The sequence below is a fragment of the Marmota monax genome, unplaced genomic scaffold (assembly GCF_021218885.2).
Source record: "Marmota monax isolate L192 unplaced genomic scaffold, Marmota_monax_Labrador192_F-V1.1 WCK01_AAM20220418_F8-fsc00064, whole genome shotgun sequence".
Classification (NCBI taxonomy): Eukaryota; Metazoa; Chordata; class Mammalia; order Rodentia; family Sciuridae; genus Marmota; species Marmota monax.
The window spans coordinates 3,095,036-3,112,005 of NW_026694542.1; the positions used below are offsets into that span (position 1 = coordinate 3,095,036).

At 38.2% G+C, this 16,970-nt stretch overlaps 1 protein-coding gene across 2 annotated transcripts in view; it reads right to left on the bottom strand.

Moving 5' to 3' along the window:
• Positions 1-16,970, bottom strand: part of Tom1l1 (target of myb1 like 1 membrane trafficking protein) — a 42,981-nt gene that overhangs the window by 11,708 nt on the left and 14,303 nt on the right. For both annotated transcript variants that reach the window (XR_009224563.1, XM_046420649.2), the window contains exons 8-11: positions 9,769-9,902; positions 4,222-4,282; positions 3,740-3,857; positions 2,357-2,453 (exon numbers count right to left, since the gene is read on the bottom strand). Coding sequence is in view for 1 of the 2 variants with exons in the window: in XM_046420649.2 (XP_046276605.1) it covers positions 2,357-2,453; positions 3,740-3,857; positions 4,222-4,282; positions 9,769-9,902 (410 nt within the window). In the remaining variant the exon portion in view is untranslated. The remainder of the gene's footprint in view (positions 1-2,356; positions 2,454-3,739; positions 3,858-4,221; positions 4,283-9,768; positions 9,903-16,970) is intronic.

The following is a 16,970-nucleotide window of genomic DNA, read 5'->3' on the forward strand; positions in this document are numbered from 1 at the left end:
CAGACTAAAATAGCTATTTGCTAGCATTTGGTTTTTAATGAGTTTTATGGAGATACATGCTGAAATACAACTTTGTCTGTATTACTCATTCTACTATTACCCACCAAGATCAAAAAGATAACAGGAAAACAATCAGCTATTCTAGACCACATTATTAAACAATTTCACTAGAAATCTGCCTAGAACATTTCAATATTTACTTGCACTGCATGCAGTTAGGACCTCATGTTGCCAACCTGAGGCACTGACCAATAAAGTGGTGCATGAGATGGCCACAGATACACATGATTTCTCAATACATGAACCTTTCCTTTCACCTCTTCTTCTTTATATAATCATATATATAATAGCTCTATACACTTCTGTTCTTTGCTCTTTTTTATTCCAAGTTTGTTTATTTTTTCATTCTTGTCCTCATGGCCCTCCCATTTTTAAATATAGAAAAATAATTCAGTGACTGAGGATACAAATAATGTTTAACAAGACAATGGGCAATTTAAAAAAAAAAAAAACAACCTGAATTCATTGATAGAAAAACTGTCAAAATATATTGGTAAGTTAATGAAAAAACCAAAGTTCAGAAAAGTATAATAATAAGCTACATTTAATTTTAAAAAGGAAAAAATACATATTTATATTTACCTAAAGACACTTTGGAGGGATAAATAAAAACCTAACAAAGTGATTACCCAGATGGGAACAGAGTGTGGTACCAGGGAGGAAGGATGAACTGGGGATGAGATCAAGAATTTTGTGAGGGGAAGGGAGGGGGCACGGGGACAGAAAAGATGGTGGAATGAGATGGACATCATTACCCTAAGTACATGTATGAAAACAGGAATGGTGTGAATATACTTTGTATACAACCAGAGATATGAAAAATTGTGCTCTATATGTGTAATATGAACTGAAATACATTTTATTATCATTTATAACAATTATAATTTAAAATAAATAAATAAATAGATGAACAAAAAGAATTGTCTTTTTTAAGTGTAGGTTGTTTTGATGTGACTCATGGAAATGCATTGCCTATGACCTAAACTATATATATTTAAAAGGGGAAAAAAGAGAACATCAGCCTGATCATAAGACAAATTCAACTTCTGTTCATTTTTCATTCTATTTACTATATCTTGCCTTTCCCTTAAATTAAATCACCACTCTTTTTAGTTTCTTCTGTCTCCTTCTTGTATTACCTATGAAAGTACAGGCATATACATGTATATTTTCCCCCAGTTTCCTACATTAACTGCAATACAGCGTACAAACATTATTTTGCATCTTTTTTTCCACTTCACAGTTCATATACTGGTTACTGGTCTCTCATACAGAAAGCCTACTTTCTCCCCCTAGCTGTTTAATAATACATTAAATAGATGTTTATTTAACAAGCTTCCAACTAATAGATACCTGAGTTGTATCCATTTATTCACTATTGCCAAAAATGTTGTAAAGAATAATTTTATAAACACCTAATTTTGTATGAATGCAGCACCAATTCCTAGAAATAAGACTGAAGGTTCAAAGCTAAATGCACTATTTTTAATACATACCATCACTTGCTCTTCATAAGGACTGCATAATTTTGTAATAGTGTCTGTCTTTCCATTTCAACAAAGCCTATTAACAAATATTTGGATTTTTGCCAATCTGACAGGTTAAAAACACAATGTCTTGGAGTTTTATCTTATGTTTCCCTAAGTAAATCTGAATATCATTTTATGTGTTTATGGTCCAACCAAATTTCTTTTTGTTGCTCTATCATTCAGACTTGCTCCTTACTGACTATGTGAATTTTGGCAAGTTCTAGTCCCTATGTCTCAGGTCCTGAACAAAAGACATAAAATGATTACAGCATTGGCCAGAGAACTTCTGCAAAGATTACATGAAAGAAACAAAACCAAAAAAAACATGGAGTGCTTGATATGTGCCAGGCATGTCAAGAGACCAGTGTGGCTATTACCCTTAACAATCCTGAAACTCATTTCTCTTCCTCCTCCTCTATCATATTGCCCATTTTCCCTCATCTCCTGTTATCACTAAAAAGACAAACAGAAAAACAGAGACAATTTATTGAAGGCTTATTATGTACCAAATTCCACATTAGGAGTTTTACATGTAACATCTCATAGATCTTTGTAAGACACTAGAAGTATTCTGAGGAAAAAAGGAAGATTCACAGTGGCTAAATATGTCATCCTAGGCCCTAAGTCTCATAGGAAGCAATGCTGAGAATCTAACTGCAGTCTGTCTGATTCTTAATTCTCTACTTCTTTTGATCATGCCATGTTTTCTTAAATGTAAGGATAAGAATGTCTCAGTACTAGCTCTGTGGTGTTACTGACATACTTACAGGGGCATTTCTGTATTTTCCGAGGCTAGCAAATCCACATTTGAATGAAGACTGGGATTCAAGTTGTTTCTTACAATAGGACTTGGAGAGCTGAAACCTAGAAACACAAAATGAACTTCTTTGGTTTTTGAAACCCTTTTTCAATCACTTGCCAGATTTTCCACAGTTTAAAAAAAAAAAAATTCAAAGAGATTTAGATATTTCTGTCACCACAAAAATCACAGAATTTCCTTTAAAAGAGATTTAAAAGCAACATTTGTGAGAGGGAGATGACAGAGAGACAGACATTTCCTGCCACAAAAAGGGGGTAGGAAGGGAACAAATATCATTTACTGAGTTTTCTGCCATCTCATGCTGTTCTAGAATGAAAAGGATTTTATATGACTTGCTCTGCCCATCTCATAGAAAAATTTTACGGTTTATATGGAGCTCAATCCTCACCTCTAAGTTCTTCCTATAATGTTGAGACTCCCTAATAGGAATAATTACTCTCCCCTCTGGAAAATTCCTGATCAAAACCCAACAAAATTCTCTAATGCAAGTGATTCCACACATCATCCTGGCCTATATGAGCAGACAGCCAATATTTTAGAAATGAAGTGAGTTATAAGAAAACCACTAATTCTGGGGTACCGAATATCTCTGCATTAGAAACACAAGATAATGTAAGAGGAAAATGAACTGATTTTGTAGTATTTTTTTCACCATCCTTATTTTCATAATTTACGAATACTTGAGAATAAGGATCACAGAGGACAACAAATAAGCTAGATAAGACAGGTAGCCCCAAGCTTACAAATATATCTTGCAAACGTTATTTCATTTACCCTCACACAACCCTTCAAGGCAACCATTTTTACCTTTTTTTTTTTTAAAGGAAGAATGTGTCAAAGGTCAAGTGACTAAGAGGTGGCAGAATTGGGATTTGAACTTGGACTTCTGTCTCTAACCTGTTTTTCCCTCCTCATTTCACAATCACATGAATCATGCCTTGTAATTCCTGAATTTCCTGTCTGCATCAAATATTACCTTACCTGGTGCTGCGGTACAGCAGAGAAACCCAACGATAATACTGTGTGGATTCAGAAGAGATTTAAATACTGGCTACTGAGCTGGACACCTCTACCAAGCAGGCCAGGTGAATTCCTTGAGATTCTAAGCCAGTGGGATGAATTTCCAAGACCTCCTCCCCAAGACATATTCCCTTCCTATACTGGGTTTGACCCAATCATTTGCCAGGAAGTAACTGCATCTGCTGATACAGTTCTCTGATATTCACACTGACTTCAGTCCTTCTCAGGAGCCATTTAATCATGAAATCAAGGAGAAATGTTTCACATCAAGCTCTTCTGCTGATCTGAAAAGGCCCAACTGCTTATTTACTTAAGTTTGAAAGCTGAGAATTCACGTTGCTGAGTTCTCCTTGAGTGGCCATTGACATCAGGGTGCTGGGACTTAAATCCAGGAGCTCACAAGATGGAGCGGAGGGCTCACTGGTGGTCTGAAAATAAGGCAAGCAAAAATGCCATTTAGAAAAACATGTCATGTAATTTATTGTGGCTTTTCCATCTCAGAATCTCTACTGGAGACAGAAGAACCCCATTTGGATGCACTGAAGGAAGAAGCCTCCATTCACTGAGTAGCCATGGTGAGTAACACCTCACCATCCACATGGATTTCTGTTTAACTTCGGACTCTTCTCATGAACTTGTATTTAATACAAATACCTAGACCCCATCAAACTACTTCAAATTGTCAGTGCATGTCTCCTCTTTATAAAGATCTGTTTTATGTAAGCCTGGCTTCTTACTGTACAATTGGAAAAACATTCAATTATTTATTTTATAACATTTCTAATCACTTACATTGGTGGCTTCCATCTGGTTCGTATGTTGCTCCAAAAGCCTTTGCTGGTTTCGAATAAACCTGTTTGAATTAGCAAAATGCAGGTACTTAAAAGAAAATAGATATGAGGACGTTACAAAATCTAACAATTATTAAATACAAAAGTATTTGGGATCAATGACAATTCCTTTTCAATTCATAATAAAATACTTTAATCACTTTTTTGCATTTTATAAAGTATTAACCACCTTAGAGAAAACTGTGAAGAAACAGAAAAACATTAAAAATAATAAAAATAAAAATCAGGATCCAAGACGGTGAACTAGGGTGAAGCAGCATTTCTCTAGCCCTGTGACCTGGGATTTGAGCAGCAGAAATACTGCTCCAGCAAGACGGGTAAAAGAGAGATTTCATTAAAACTCAATACTGGACCAGTTAGAGTGCCCTAAAGACTTAGAAATGTCGGGTATATTAAACAAGGAAAAGGGACAAAGTTAGAGCTAAGCTGCTTGCAGGAGAATTAGCACACAAAGATGGAAAAAGCTGAGAAATGGATGGTCTTAAGTGTGGAAAAACCTGAGAGTGGAGGGGAAGCTTGCCCTAGGCCAATTCAGAGGCTGTTCAGCACAATAAACCCGTGTTCACTGACAGCTGAGGCAGGATCCGCTTTGAGGCCACCACACTGCCAGCACCAACAGGAACCATTAACTTGGACCTGGGAGCTCAGGTGTCCTATCCAGGAGTTTGGGGCTGGGTCCAATACATAGTCTTAGCAGACAACAGCCGCCTGACCTAGTCTGTGTCTACCAAATCTGGAGAAAAGCAGGCATAGAGAGCATTTTGCTGGGGAAATACAAGTCAGGGAGGCTAGGGAGAGCCCAGCACCCTAACCCCTGTGAGTCCTGCAGCTGGTCCTAGGAGGGGTTGGGAATTTGAACCTGCGGGGTGTGACTGAATGATCAGGGTCTGAGCCTAGGAGAAACAACAGAAGTGGCAAAGGACTGTCTCCAGTGTCCCAGGAGTGGAACCCTGGGGAGGCTCCTGAGGTAGTCTCTCAGCATAGATCAGCAACCGCTGGGCTCTAGACATGTGTATATTTAATACCTCCAGACAACTGGCCATGCATAAAGCACCAGGGGCCTCACTAGACCTAAGCCCTGCCCCTGGGAGCTCAATCTACAGGAACTCCTCTCACAGAACTTAGCAATGACTTCACCCTGGGAATGGAGCTGACAGTACTTCCCATTTCATCCTACATCACACAGCCCAGAGGGAAGCTGAGAAGTTTCAAACTCCAACTGGCATCTTGGTGAGCAACACAATAAAAAGAAAAGATTTGACAGCCTGGGGCCCCTACCCTTTCATTCAGTACATACCTCAAGAAGAAAGAAAAAGAAAGTTACCAAAACTCAAATCAAAGTGGTTCAAAGACCTAGAGGTTAGACAAGAAAACCTACACCTCTTAGAAAAAACATAGGCACAACACTCCCTCATGTCGGCTTAGAACCCGACTTCCTCAACATGGTTCCTAGAGTACAAGAAATAAAATTTAAAAATTAATAAATGAGATGGTATCAAACTAAACAGCTTCTTCACAGCAAAGGAAGCAATAAAGAATATGAAGAGAGAGCCTAGAGAATGGGAGAAAATTTTCCCACTTGTACCTCAGTTAAGGCATTAATTTCCAGGATAAACAAAGAACTCTAAAAAGCACCAAAAAACCCCAAATAACCCAATCAACAAACAGACACTTCGAAAAAGAAGATATATGGTCAACAAATATATTTTTTTTAAAAGTTCAACATTTCTAGCAATTACAGAAATGGAAATTAAAACTACACTGAGATTTTATCTCACTCCAGTCAGAATGGCAATAATCAAGAATACAAGTAACAATAAATGCTGGTGAGGATGTTGGGGGGGAAAAGTACACTCATGCATTGTTGGTGGGACTGCAGATTGGTACAACTACTCTGGAAAGCAGTATAGAGATTCCTCAGAAAACCAGAAATGGAACCACTATTTTACCCAGTTATCTCACTCCTTAATATATACCCAAAGTACTTAAAAACAGAATACTACATTGATGCAGCCACATCAATGTTTATAGAAGTTCAATTCACAATAGCTAAGCTATGGAACCAACCTAGATGCCCTTCAACAGATGAATGGATAAAGAAAACATGGTATGTATACACAATGGAATATTACTCAGTCATAAAGAAGAATGACTGTATGATATCTGCCAGAAAATGGATGGATCTGGAGACTATCATGCTAAGTGAAATAAGCCAATCCTAAAAACCAAAGGCGAATGTTCTCTCTGATATGTAAATATGAATACATAACAAGGGGGGATTAGAGAAGAACAGAAGTTCAGTAGATTAGACAGAAGTAGATTTGTCTAAAGGGGAATGAAGGGAAGGAGTGTGGAAAAGAAATAGGAAAGATAGTGTAATGAATCTTTTTTATGTACATATATAAATACACCACAGTGAATCCCCACATCATGTACAACCACAAGACTGGGATCCTAATTAGAATAATATATACTCCATGTCTATATAAATATGTCAAAATATACTCTACTATCAAGTATAACTGAAAAGAACAAATTTTTTAAAAAAAAGGAAGGAAGAAAGTCAGAAACAGATAACATGCATATATTCTCATTGATTATTTTGTCCATCACAAAGGAAACTACTCCTTAATTTTTCATCAAGATTTTCTTGTTTTGAATATGTACTAAAGGGTTCATGGACTTTTATTCATATACATATTTGTTTCTATCCTCTGGAATATAAATGAAAGAAATACAAAATCTTTTCAATGAAATAATATGAGATAATTTCCCAAACTTTAAGAATAAGTGGCAAAATCAAATACAGGAGGCATAGAGGACTCCAAATTTACAAAATTACAACAGACCAAACCCAAGTCACATTATTATGAAAATGCCTACCATACAGAATAAGGGCAAAATTTTAAAACATGCTATAGAAAAAATATAGGTTACATTTAGAGATAAACCAACCCAGATCTCAGTTGATTTCTCAACCCAGACCCTGAAAGCTAGGAAGTCTTAGACTTTTACTAAGATCTGCAAGAAAATGGATGCCAAGAAAGAATACCACAGTCCACAAAAGTAAGCTTCAGAATTGAGGATCAAATACAAAGCCTTCCACAGAAAAGGAACCAATAAATAATTAAAAATCGCATCACTAAGAAATTTATTAATATTATGTATATTTCCCCCAGTATTTCTTACAATAAATTTAATTTTAAATAGTTGAAATTACACTTTACATAATTTTATATCCTAATTCAATTGTGTTGTGAGTTATTCAGAACTATAATTTTAATAGCTATAACATTTTACCACATGAATCTATTACTCCTTTAACCATCTTATTCTCACTTAAGCTATTACTTATTTTGCCATTATAAATATTTGTCCAGAACAATTAAAATACATTTAAAGTAATCTATGTTTCACTGTTTATTTCTATTTCTGTAAGACACTTGATACCTTCCAAAAATATTAACCTTTTGTATCTCTGACTTAATTTTATTTGTGTAGGCATTGAGGTAAAGGCAGAAGAGTTGAAATCCTTGTCCAAAGTACAGCTGTCACTACTATTCCATAGAAACTAAGAGACAATGGACATGACTTCCTAAACCTCAGTTCTCCATTTGCTAAAAGGGAATAACAATATTTGAACTACTTCAGAAATCTGTTTTCAGGGGCTGGGGATATAGCTCAGTAGCTCACTGATAAAGAGCTTGCCTAGCATGTGTGAGGCTCCAGGTTCAATCCTTAGTGCAATAAAGGAAAACAAAGTAGAAGAAATTTATTTTCAGGGTCAAAAATAGATAAATAGATACACAGATAATCCAGGTAGATGAAGGTGGAGACCCTTCTGTAGTAAGCATCCAGTATGACCATTAGGACACACCGACTTCATGAGCCTTACGGTCTTAAAGTTTACACTGCATCTGAGTATGCACTAGGTTTAAGGATTTTTCAAAAATATATGCTTTTTAATGTCTTCTACTGTTAGTTTTGGCTTCTTTGTTACATTACTCAGTTATGTGTGAGGTAAGAACAGCGTTCCCAGATCAAGCTGTAGGTAACTGATATCAATTTCCTTATTTTCAAAACTATCCCCTGGAAGCATTGAGTGAGGAATTGGATTTAGGGAATGTTGGAATAAGATGAATGTATTTTGTATGAGGGATGAAGGGGAATCTTTGGGGGACCACTGGACTGATTGGGATAGGCAGAATAATAACCCCTCCAAATGTATCTCTGTCCTACTCAACAAAACCAGTGAATTTATTAGGTTATGCTGCAAGGGGAGATTAAAGGTTGCAAATGGAATGAAGCTGACCAGTGAGCTGACCCTAGCTGGGCATTTATCCTAAACAGTACAGAAGAGCCCAATGTAGTCACAAAAGTCCTTAAACTTGGAAGAGGAGGCAGAAGAGGAAGTAAGAGTGATACATGTAGAGTTCTGAACCAGGCATTGGCTTTGAAGACAGGGGAAAGGGGTCATGAGAAAAAGCAAGCAGTCTCTAGAAGTTGTAAACAGAATCTCCTCCAGGGCCTCCAGAAAGGAAAAACAGCCCTGCCAACACCCAGGATTTAGCCTAACGACATCCACTGGTACTCCTGACCTGGAGAATTCATTTATTATCCTATGATAATAAATTTGTGTTGTTTTAAGCCACCAGGTCCATGGTCACTTGATACAGCAGCCGAAGAAAACTAAAACACAGGTCTGTATTTTTTCTAGAGGCAAGAATTTCTCTCTGGATCTCAGGACTCAAGCGTTTATCACACAACTTGCCACAGTCACCTTGGCACATGTAGTTCAAAGCTGAACCAGAACCTAGTGTTCACAGAAGTAACCCCATTCCCTGATATCTAGACCAAATAAACTCTCTCCTGACGAAGGAGACCTTTAGGCACTGGACTTATGGTCTGCAATAGAATCCTCCCAAATAAAAACCAGGACACAACTAGACTAAAAAACACATGGTTTTCCTTGGATATTTCTCTGCTTACCAAGATTTATACCATACAAAAATAAACACAGGATGGGACTGTGAATTTCTTTAGTGCTAAGAAAGAGAGCAAGGTTCGCATCATCAGTCAATGCCCCCTCATCTTTTCTTACAAACAGCTGCTGTCCTGGTAGGCAGCAAAGGAAGAACCTACCCTTCTACAGGTGCTGGTTTTATTTCACCGATTCTCTTTTTTTATGCCTCGCTCTTCATCTGCTAGCTAGGAATACAGCCACTGTACATTTAAACATTCCAAGTAATTCTCCTCAGAAATGTGTCTTTAAGGGCGCCTCGTAAATCACTTAAACTGGGAGGAACACCTCTGGCATTTAGTGAAGAGAAGCCACACAAGGGAAAACTGTCCCTTGCAGAATGCCACACGTACTGAGAAAAAAGGATCTAGAAAAAGGTGTCCCCCATTGGGCACTGTTGTGAGGTCACTGAGTGAATGGTGCAACTGTGACCGAAAGAGGGCCAAAGAGGGGACACTATCAGCTCACCTCTCATATCCAAGGATGGCATTATTCAAATCCTCATTCACTTGAATCAGCTCAACAGTTACATCTTCGTTCTCCACCACCACAAGCAGGTCCATGATCCTCTCCTGCATCTCCCGACATGTCTTGTAAAGTTTCTGTCAAAGAAAGGAGAGTCGTTTCTTCTTCCATGCTAGGCTCTATAGACACAACATGCCAGTCTACATATACATGTGATCACCTCAGGCCAAGTCACCTGTGAGAGCCTACAAGGTGTTCAACTGTGGAAAGTGCATCTTTCAAATTGGAAGGCAATCAGTTTTAAAAATGCTTTTATTTTTCTCTGAAAGCCAAAATGGGTGTCCTAAGGACAATACAGTATACCAGAAGCAATGCTTGGACTACAAATTAGAGGTGCTATATGGGAATTCTAGATGCAGTACTTATTACCTATGCCATGTTGGGGGAAAAAATATTATTCTTTTCTAAATCTCAGTTTTCTCATTGATAGATGAAAAATAACCATTTGCTCCATCTGCCTCAAGGGTTGACATAAAAATGAAATGAGATGTACATAATGAGTAACTCTATAACTAGGAAGCACAAACATAAAATGTTATTGTCGTTATTAGTGATGGGAGAAGAAGTAGTAAAAAAACATTGACAGTGGTATAATTTTACTTCCTGTTATACTGTACTTAAACACTAAGAGTTTACAGACATATCACATTCCAGTGTAAACACTACCAGGATTAAAAAACTCCTCACAGGTAATAACCTTATTGAGATACCTAGAATCCCTGCAGTGAGCCACAACCACCATGCTCCAAATCAGTACCTTTCTCACAAGCATTAGAGGCACCTAAAACACACTTACTGATTCCATAATCTCCAGGACTTGGGGTCTGAGGATCTATACTTTTAAACAAGCACACCAAAAAGTTCTTATGTACACTGACATTTGAAAAGTGCCGCCTTACAACTGACTTCCTTCTAGGCAAACCTCCAATAAACCTGAAGTGCATCCAACTAATGTTATTATCTCCTCTGCCCTACCTTGGCTAGAATTTGCCTGTGTAACATTGCCAACATTAGCCAAAAGCACAGGGCTGATCCTCCTCTTGCAGTGAATGCAACTCAAGTTGCTTAAGCATCACACAATTAAACAATCTGACATTTTCCCCTCAAGAAACAGACTACTGAAAAATTAATGCTTCAGAAGACCATTTAGAATCTCAAACAATCTATATTACAAGACTCCTGAGAGGAAATCTCTAAATAAATAAATCGACCTTTTAATAACTGGCATTTAGACTGAGAGATAAAAGCCACTACCCTCCACAAAATCATAAAAATATTTAGAACACAGATGAAATGAAAAGGGAAAAACAAGGGGGGAATCAGACAGATAGCTGAGAGTGGGTATTAATACTTCCAATGTGTAGCCAGAAAAACTGTCCTATTTGCTAATGACATGGCCACCATCAACCATGGCATGGTGTTGGGGGGTCAAAATTTTTCTTAAAGCTCCAGATATTAAATATTTTGTTTCGTGGAGCATCTAGTCTGTTGAAAGTACTGAACTCTGCCATTATGGGGTGAAAACAACCCTAGAAAACAAGAGATGGTTGTGACAAACTTCTAATAAAACAAAAGACAAGTGGTAGCTACATGGAAAGAGAAAGGACTGCAGATGCAATAGGCTAAAAGTAGACCCAGTATACATACCTGCTATGGAATTTAGAGAAATAAGGCTAAAATTTAACAGAAGGCTTGTTTCTCCCCACATCTATAACACAGCAATAACAACCATTTTTCAGGGTTATTGTAAGGACAGGAAATGACTATCTGAAGCCCCACAATGTCTAGTATACAGTGAGTAGCCACGACATATTACATTGGTGAAGAGAAGCTCATCTCAATAATTCATACAATCCTCTAATACTTGCACCATCACCTAGGAACCAATATCATGCAAAGCAGAGAACCAAGAGCATCTATTTCTCTGATGAATGAGAATGTTTCCTTTGTTCTTGCTTTAAAGGGTACAGCAATTGTTCCTCTTGTTGCTCACTGGCAGCCTTGCTAGAACAAGGTCAAGATCAAGGAAATACAATGGGTGTTAGATGCCCATGACAAAAATGTAGACATTAATTTGAAATGAATTTGCAGCCAACATCAATAGCCCCCAGTCATAAGAAGACCCTCCCTTTGCCCTTTCAAGAGCCAAATGGAATGGAAACATGAAAGGAACATCACATCTCTCAGCAGGTTTGCAAAGCAGAATGAGAAAAACCTCTTCAAAAGCCAGCCCACTCTGATCTTTGCAATTGATGTCTGTCTCAGAGGAGGGCTGCATCACCTGGAAACAGCAGAGACCAAGCACCATGGACAAAAAAGATGGGTCAGAGTTCCTCACAGTCGGAACCTGCAGGGCTGTGGATACAGGGAGCCATGGGGAATGAGTCAAGAATGACAGATGCTAACACAAGTGTCACTGACAGAGCCTCTGGAATCACCTCCTTTTATTATAAAGGCAAAGTCAGGCTTCCAAGTTAGAATGAATTTAACAATCAATTCAAAAAGCTTTGGAGCAAAACAAAAAGGAGCTCATTAAGAGCTTCCTCTTCCAACATCCAGATGGCTCTTAATCCTCCACAAAGCTTTCAGGAATTAAGGAAGGAGAGCCCTCTGAACTTTCAGCACAAACTACAGTTGACCTACGTTTACCAAGACAGGGCCACACACTGAAAACAGAAAGAGAAATGTACAAACAGGAAATAGTGTGTTTGCATGAAAGAATCTCTATAAAATAGAGTATCTGTGTGGCGACATCCCTATCATCAGTCCATAACATATTTTTCCTCTCCCAGTGCTTCCAACCCGACTGCAAGAGATTGAGAGGATGCCTCTATCTGCTAAAAAAGAAAAACTCTCCCACACTCCAAAATGAAACATTTATCAGCTTAAATCAATTGTTCACACAGTTGTTCCTCATACACACCTCAGCTGAAGGATGAACTGTCAATAGAATCCTCAGATCATCATTGGAATTCTTTGACTCTTTTGCCCCATTAAATATTGTCAACATCTTATTTCCCTAATACCTATGTCTTCAATAAATCCTTCTATGTAACTTCCTTTGTCCTAAGTCACTCATTCTTCAACAAAGTGCATTGATCTATTCAACTGATGTTTAATAACCTCACTCAGTGTGCCAAGCATGTAATACAAATATGCATAACTCCATGAAGCACTGTAATGGCTTTACAAGGATAGGCCTTGGTTACTGTATTCAAGTGGCTTTCTAACTAGTTCAGAGCTAATTTCATACCTACAGGAAAAGACAGTCCGTTAGGGTGGCCATGGTTGTGCATGCCTATCATCCCAGCAGCTAGGAAGGCTGAGGCAGGAGGAGTGAAAGTTTGAGGCCAACCTTGGCAACTTAGTGCAATCCTGTCTCAAAAGTAGAAATAAAAAGGGTAAATAAATGAATTGATGAATAAATAATTTTAAAAATAAAATAGGTTAGCCTTCTACCCTAGAAAAATCAGCCCTTGGTTCACAATAAGAAAGGAGCTGGCATCAAGGATAGAACACAGGCTTAGGAGAATACAGTTCTCATTCCCCTCCCTGCTTACTAGTGGGTGGGCAAGCCATCCCTCTTCTAAATATGCAGCTTCGTCCATGACATGGAAAGTCCCTTCCAAGTATCTTACAAGTTCCTGAGAAGGATAAAGACTTGGTCAGAGGAGGGTGATTTTTCTTTTCTTTCTTCCTTTTTTTTTTTTTTAATTGGTTTATAGATCATCCTCACATGATCATCTGAGCTCTCTTGATTCCACAAAAGACCAAAATATTTTCTTAGTTTGGTCTACTGGGAAGAGGCAAAAGGTAAGAAAGACTAAAGTGGGAGGTCCTGAGAAAGTTGGTTTCTCAAGATAAGAGGAAAGTGCCCAAGGCCAAATGCACAATGGGCAAGAAAACACATACAGGAAACGGGTGTTGCAATTCTTCATACTTGTGGCCAGGGCAGACACCCACAGCTCATCACCACATACCTGAGATTGGCTGCAGCCTCACACTCCCCCCTAGCAAAGGAAATTCAGTCCCTGCCCAGTTAAGCACAGTGAGTGATAAGAAACGGCATCTACTGCACAAAATGGTTTTATGACCCAAAGGTCTAACAGAGTGCAGGAGCCCTGTGAATCAACAGCGTTTCAGGATCTAATGGCTCAACATGGACTGGAGGAACAGAGAGGGAGTTCCAGGGAAATACATTAGATTTCAGATGGAAGGAAACAGGTAGGAAACAGGTTCCAAAGAAATAGAACAACCAGTAGAAGGTAACCTCAAACAGATAAAATTCTGATTTTAACACTAACAAATGATAAGACTGTGGTCACTGGTTATGTGCTAGAAGAGCCAGACAATTTCCGAGTGGAGACTTTCCTATGGCTGGCCACCTTTCTTTTGCCCTGCAGATCCACTGGCCACTTTCTGCCAGGGAAGCTGGCTTGTAGGGACCACACCACCAGGTCCGCTGCCCTCTGGTTTCTGACTGGATTCAGCTATCAGGACAGGGACGGGAAGCAGGAGGAGAATGAGGTCTGGATGGTTCCACTCCTTCTACCAACGACACTGCTATTGTCAAGGCTGCTCTCTCTGCATTATTCTTTCCTTTGGGTTCTTCCTCCCATCTGGCTGCCAACTCCTTCTAATGACCACTTGGGTTCATGATGCAGCTTTTGGAAGCCCCAGCAGTTCTGAGGACAGCAGCCAGGGAACTAGCACATCATCCTAGGTTCCTCCCTCTTACTGATCTCAGTAGTGCAGACAGATGAGCAAACCTTTGACAAAGTAAAATGTAAAGAATTCCTTTGCTTCTCCATAGTCTACCTTTGGTTACTCTCCTTTTTTAGATCTTTCAGTCAGATAGGTTCCTTGTCCTTTCCCTCCATAGCAGGTGAAGAAATCAACCACAGCAGAGTTACTTAGATTTTAAAACTTCAAATATGGGTCAAAAGAAATTTGGAATAGCCTACCCTACACCAGATCTTTATCTGTTATTGCCAAAAAGCATGGGAAGAAAAACAAAGTTTCCCATCTAGCAGTCTCTGTAAACAAGTTGACTGGATGCCAGAACCCATTCAACTTGAATTGGCTAGGAGCAGTATTCCAATGTTGATTTATAACCTAAATCTCTTTACTATTCAAAGCAATACACAACCCTGAGCTCTGGCATTAAAACAGCAACCCACAAATTCTCATCATACTTGTAAGATTCAACCAAACATCTGCACCCAAGGACTCAGACAAAAAGGCATTTCAGTCATGGTGAATAAAAGATAAAACTGGATTCAGGTATTTAAATAGAAGTGTGTGCATTTTTACCACAGGGCTCTTTGCTACAAATGGATGAGACTATGAGAAACAAGTCATAAATCAATTCATTTCAGAGGTCTGACTGGCCTGTGAAGACCATGTGAAACTAGAAATATTGCTATGGCCATTTTCAAAATCTATTATCTGCCACATACCCTTTTACTTGGATATTTAAATTTTAGTTTAACTCACTAGTTAACAGGTTACAAAGTCTCTACACATAAAAGACTCCAATTGTGGATTTGTTTTATTTATTTATTTATTTTTTGGTGGTACTGGGATCGAACCTAGGGCCTTGTGCATGTAAGGCAAGTGCCCTACCAACTGAGCTATATCCCCAGCCCCAATTGTGGATTTTTTAAAGGGTTGCTGAATATGAATTCTAATGATTGATTTTCCTTTTATTCTTCTAAATTAATAGCATGTGTTTAATATTCCCTTTATTTATAAAGTATCATCTAAGCTCTTCATTTTAGACATGCAGAAACAAAGCCCAATGACTAGACCAAGGGCAAGACCTCCATTGTTCAATGAAATGATATTTTACAATACTCCTAAGTAAAATATTCCAAGAATGATACACTTAAACCAATGATCATAACATTGATTTGTTTCTCAAGGTACACTGCTTTCATATTCTGCAGAATATTAACAGGTATTTAGAAAATCAGGATTCTTTGGTCAAGTAAGTCTGCAAATGTTGGGTTAAAAACAAAGACTCAATCTTACTATAACAATGAACTTTGCAAACGTCCCAAAGTATATGAATATATAGACACAGGAGTTTGGGAGGACCCTCCAAGTGCTCAAGCCTTGAAGAATCCCCAAGAATCTCCAAGGCTTGAAGAGTCCCTAAGAACTTGTACAGATCAGATCTTACTTTATGCTTCAAGTTATGTGTTTGCATCCTCTTCTGCCTACACACCTGAGAAACACGCAAATTCACATCCACTGACAGTGGGGTTGGGAGCCGCAAGGAGTTCCTTACAAGGAGACCCAGTGGTCTCTGGTAAAGGTTTGCAGAGATACACAGAGTGAGAAGTAACCTCTGTTTTTCTGTTTTTCTTTTCTTTTTATTTTAATCACATTAGAATCAACTCTTTAAAAATGCTTCTTAATTAGGTGTGGTGGCGCATGTCTGTAACCCTAGTAAATCAGGAGGAAGTGGAATATCACTCACTAACTATCTAAGGAATTAAAGAGAACACCAACATGAGAAGCAGGGAGTGAGAATCTTCTGAGAAAAATAAAAATCTGACAGATTGTTAAATTGCCTAGGGAGACTTAGAAACAGATCTTTTTTTTTTTTTTAATGACTTCTAAATTTAATAAGCATTAAAAGGAAGTCTATATTTTATTCTTTTGTTTTGAGAGAAGGTCTCACTAACTCATTATGTTGCCCAGGCTGGTCTTGAACTCCTGGACTCAAGTAAGCCTCCCTACTCAGCTTCCTAAGTGCTAGAATTACAGACATGTGCTATAACAAGTCGCTAAAAGTAATAAGTATTAAAATTTAAAAATTGATAATTCAATGAACAAATGAATAGAGTGAAAAAATAAAGTATATGAATGTACAGGAGGTTTGGGAGGACCCTCCAAATGCTCATGGTTTTCCTCCCATGTTCATGAAAGTCCCAATGCCTTTTCATTTGTTCCTCCACAGATGAGTACTGCCCCCATCTAAAGCTTTCCTAAAATCTTCACCTTTCTCCTCATCCCCATTCATGAGGCCATCCCATTCTGACAAATTTTATATTACAGCATCTGTAATACTTGATTTGGTTGTTTATAAACTAATCTTGCTCACTAGACAAAAGTTCTTAAGGATTACAGACAGCCTC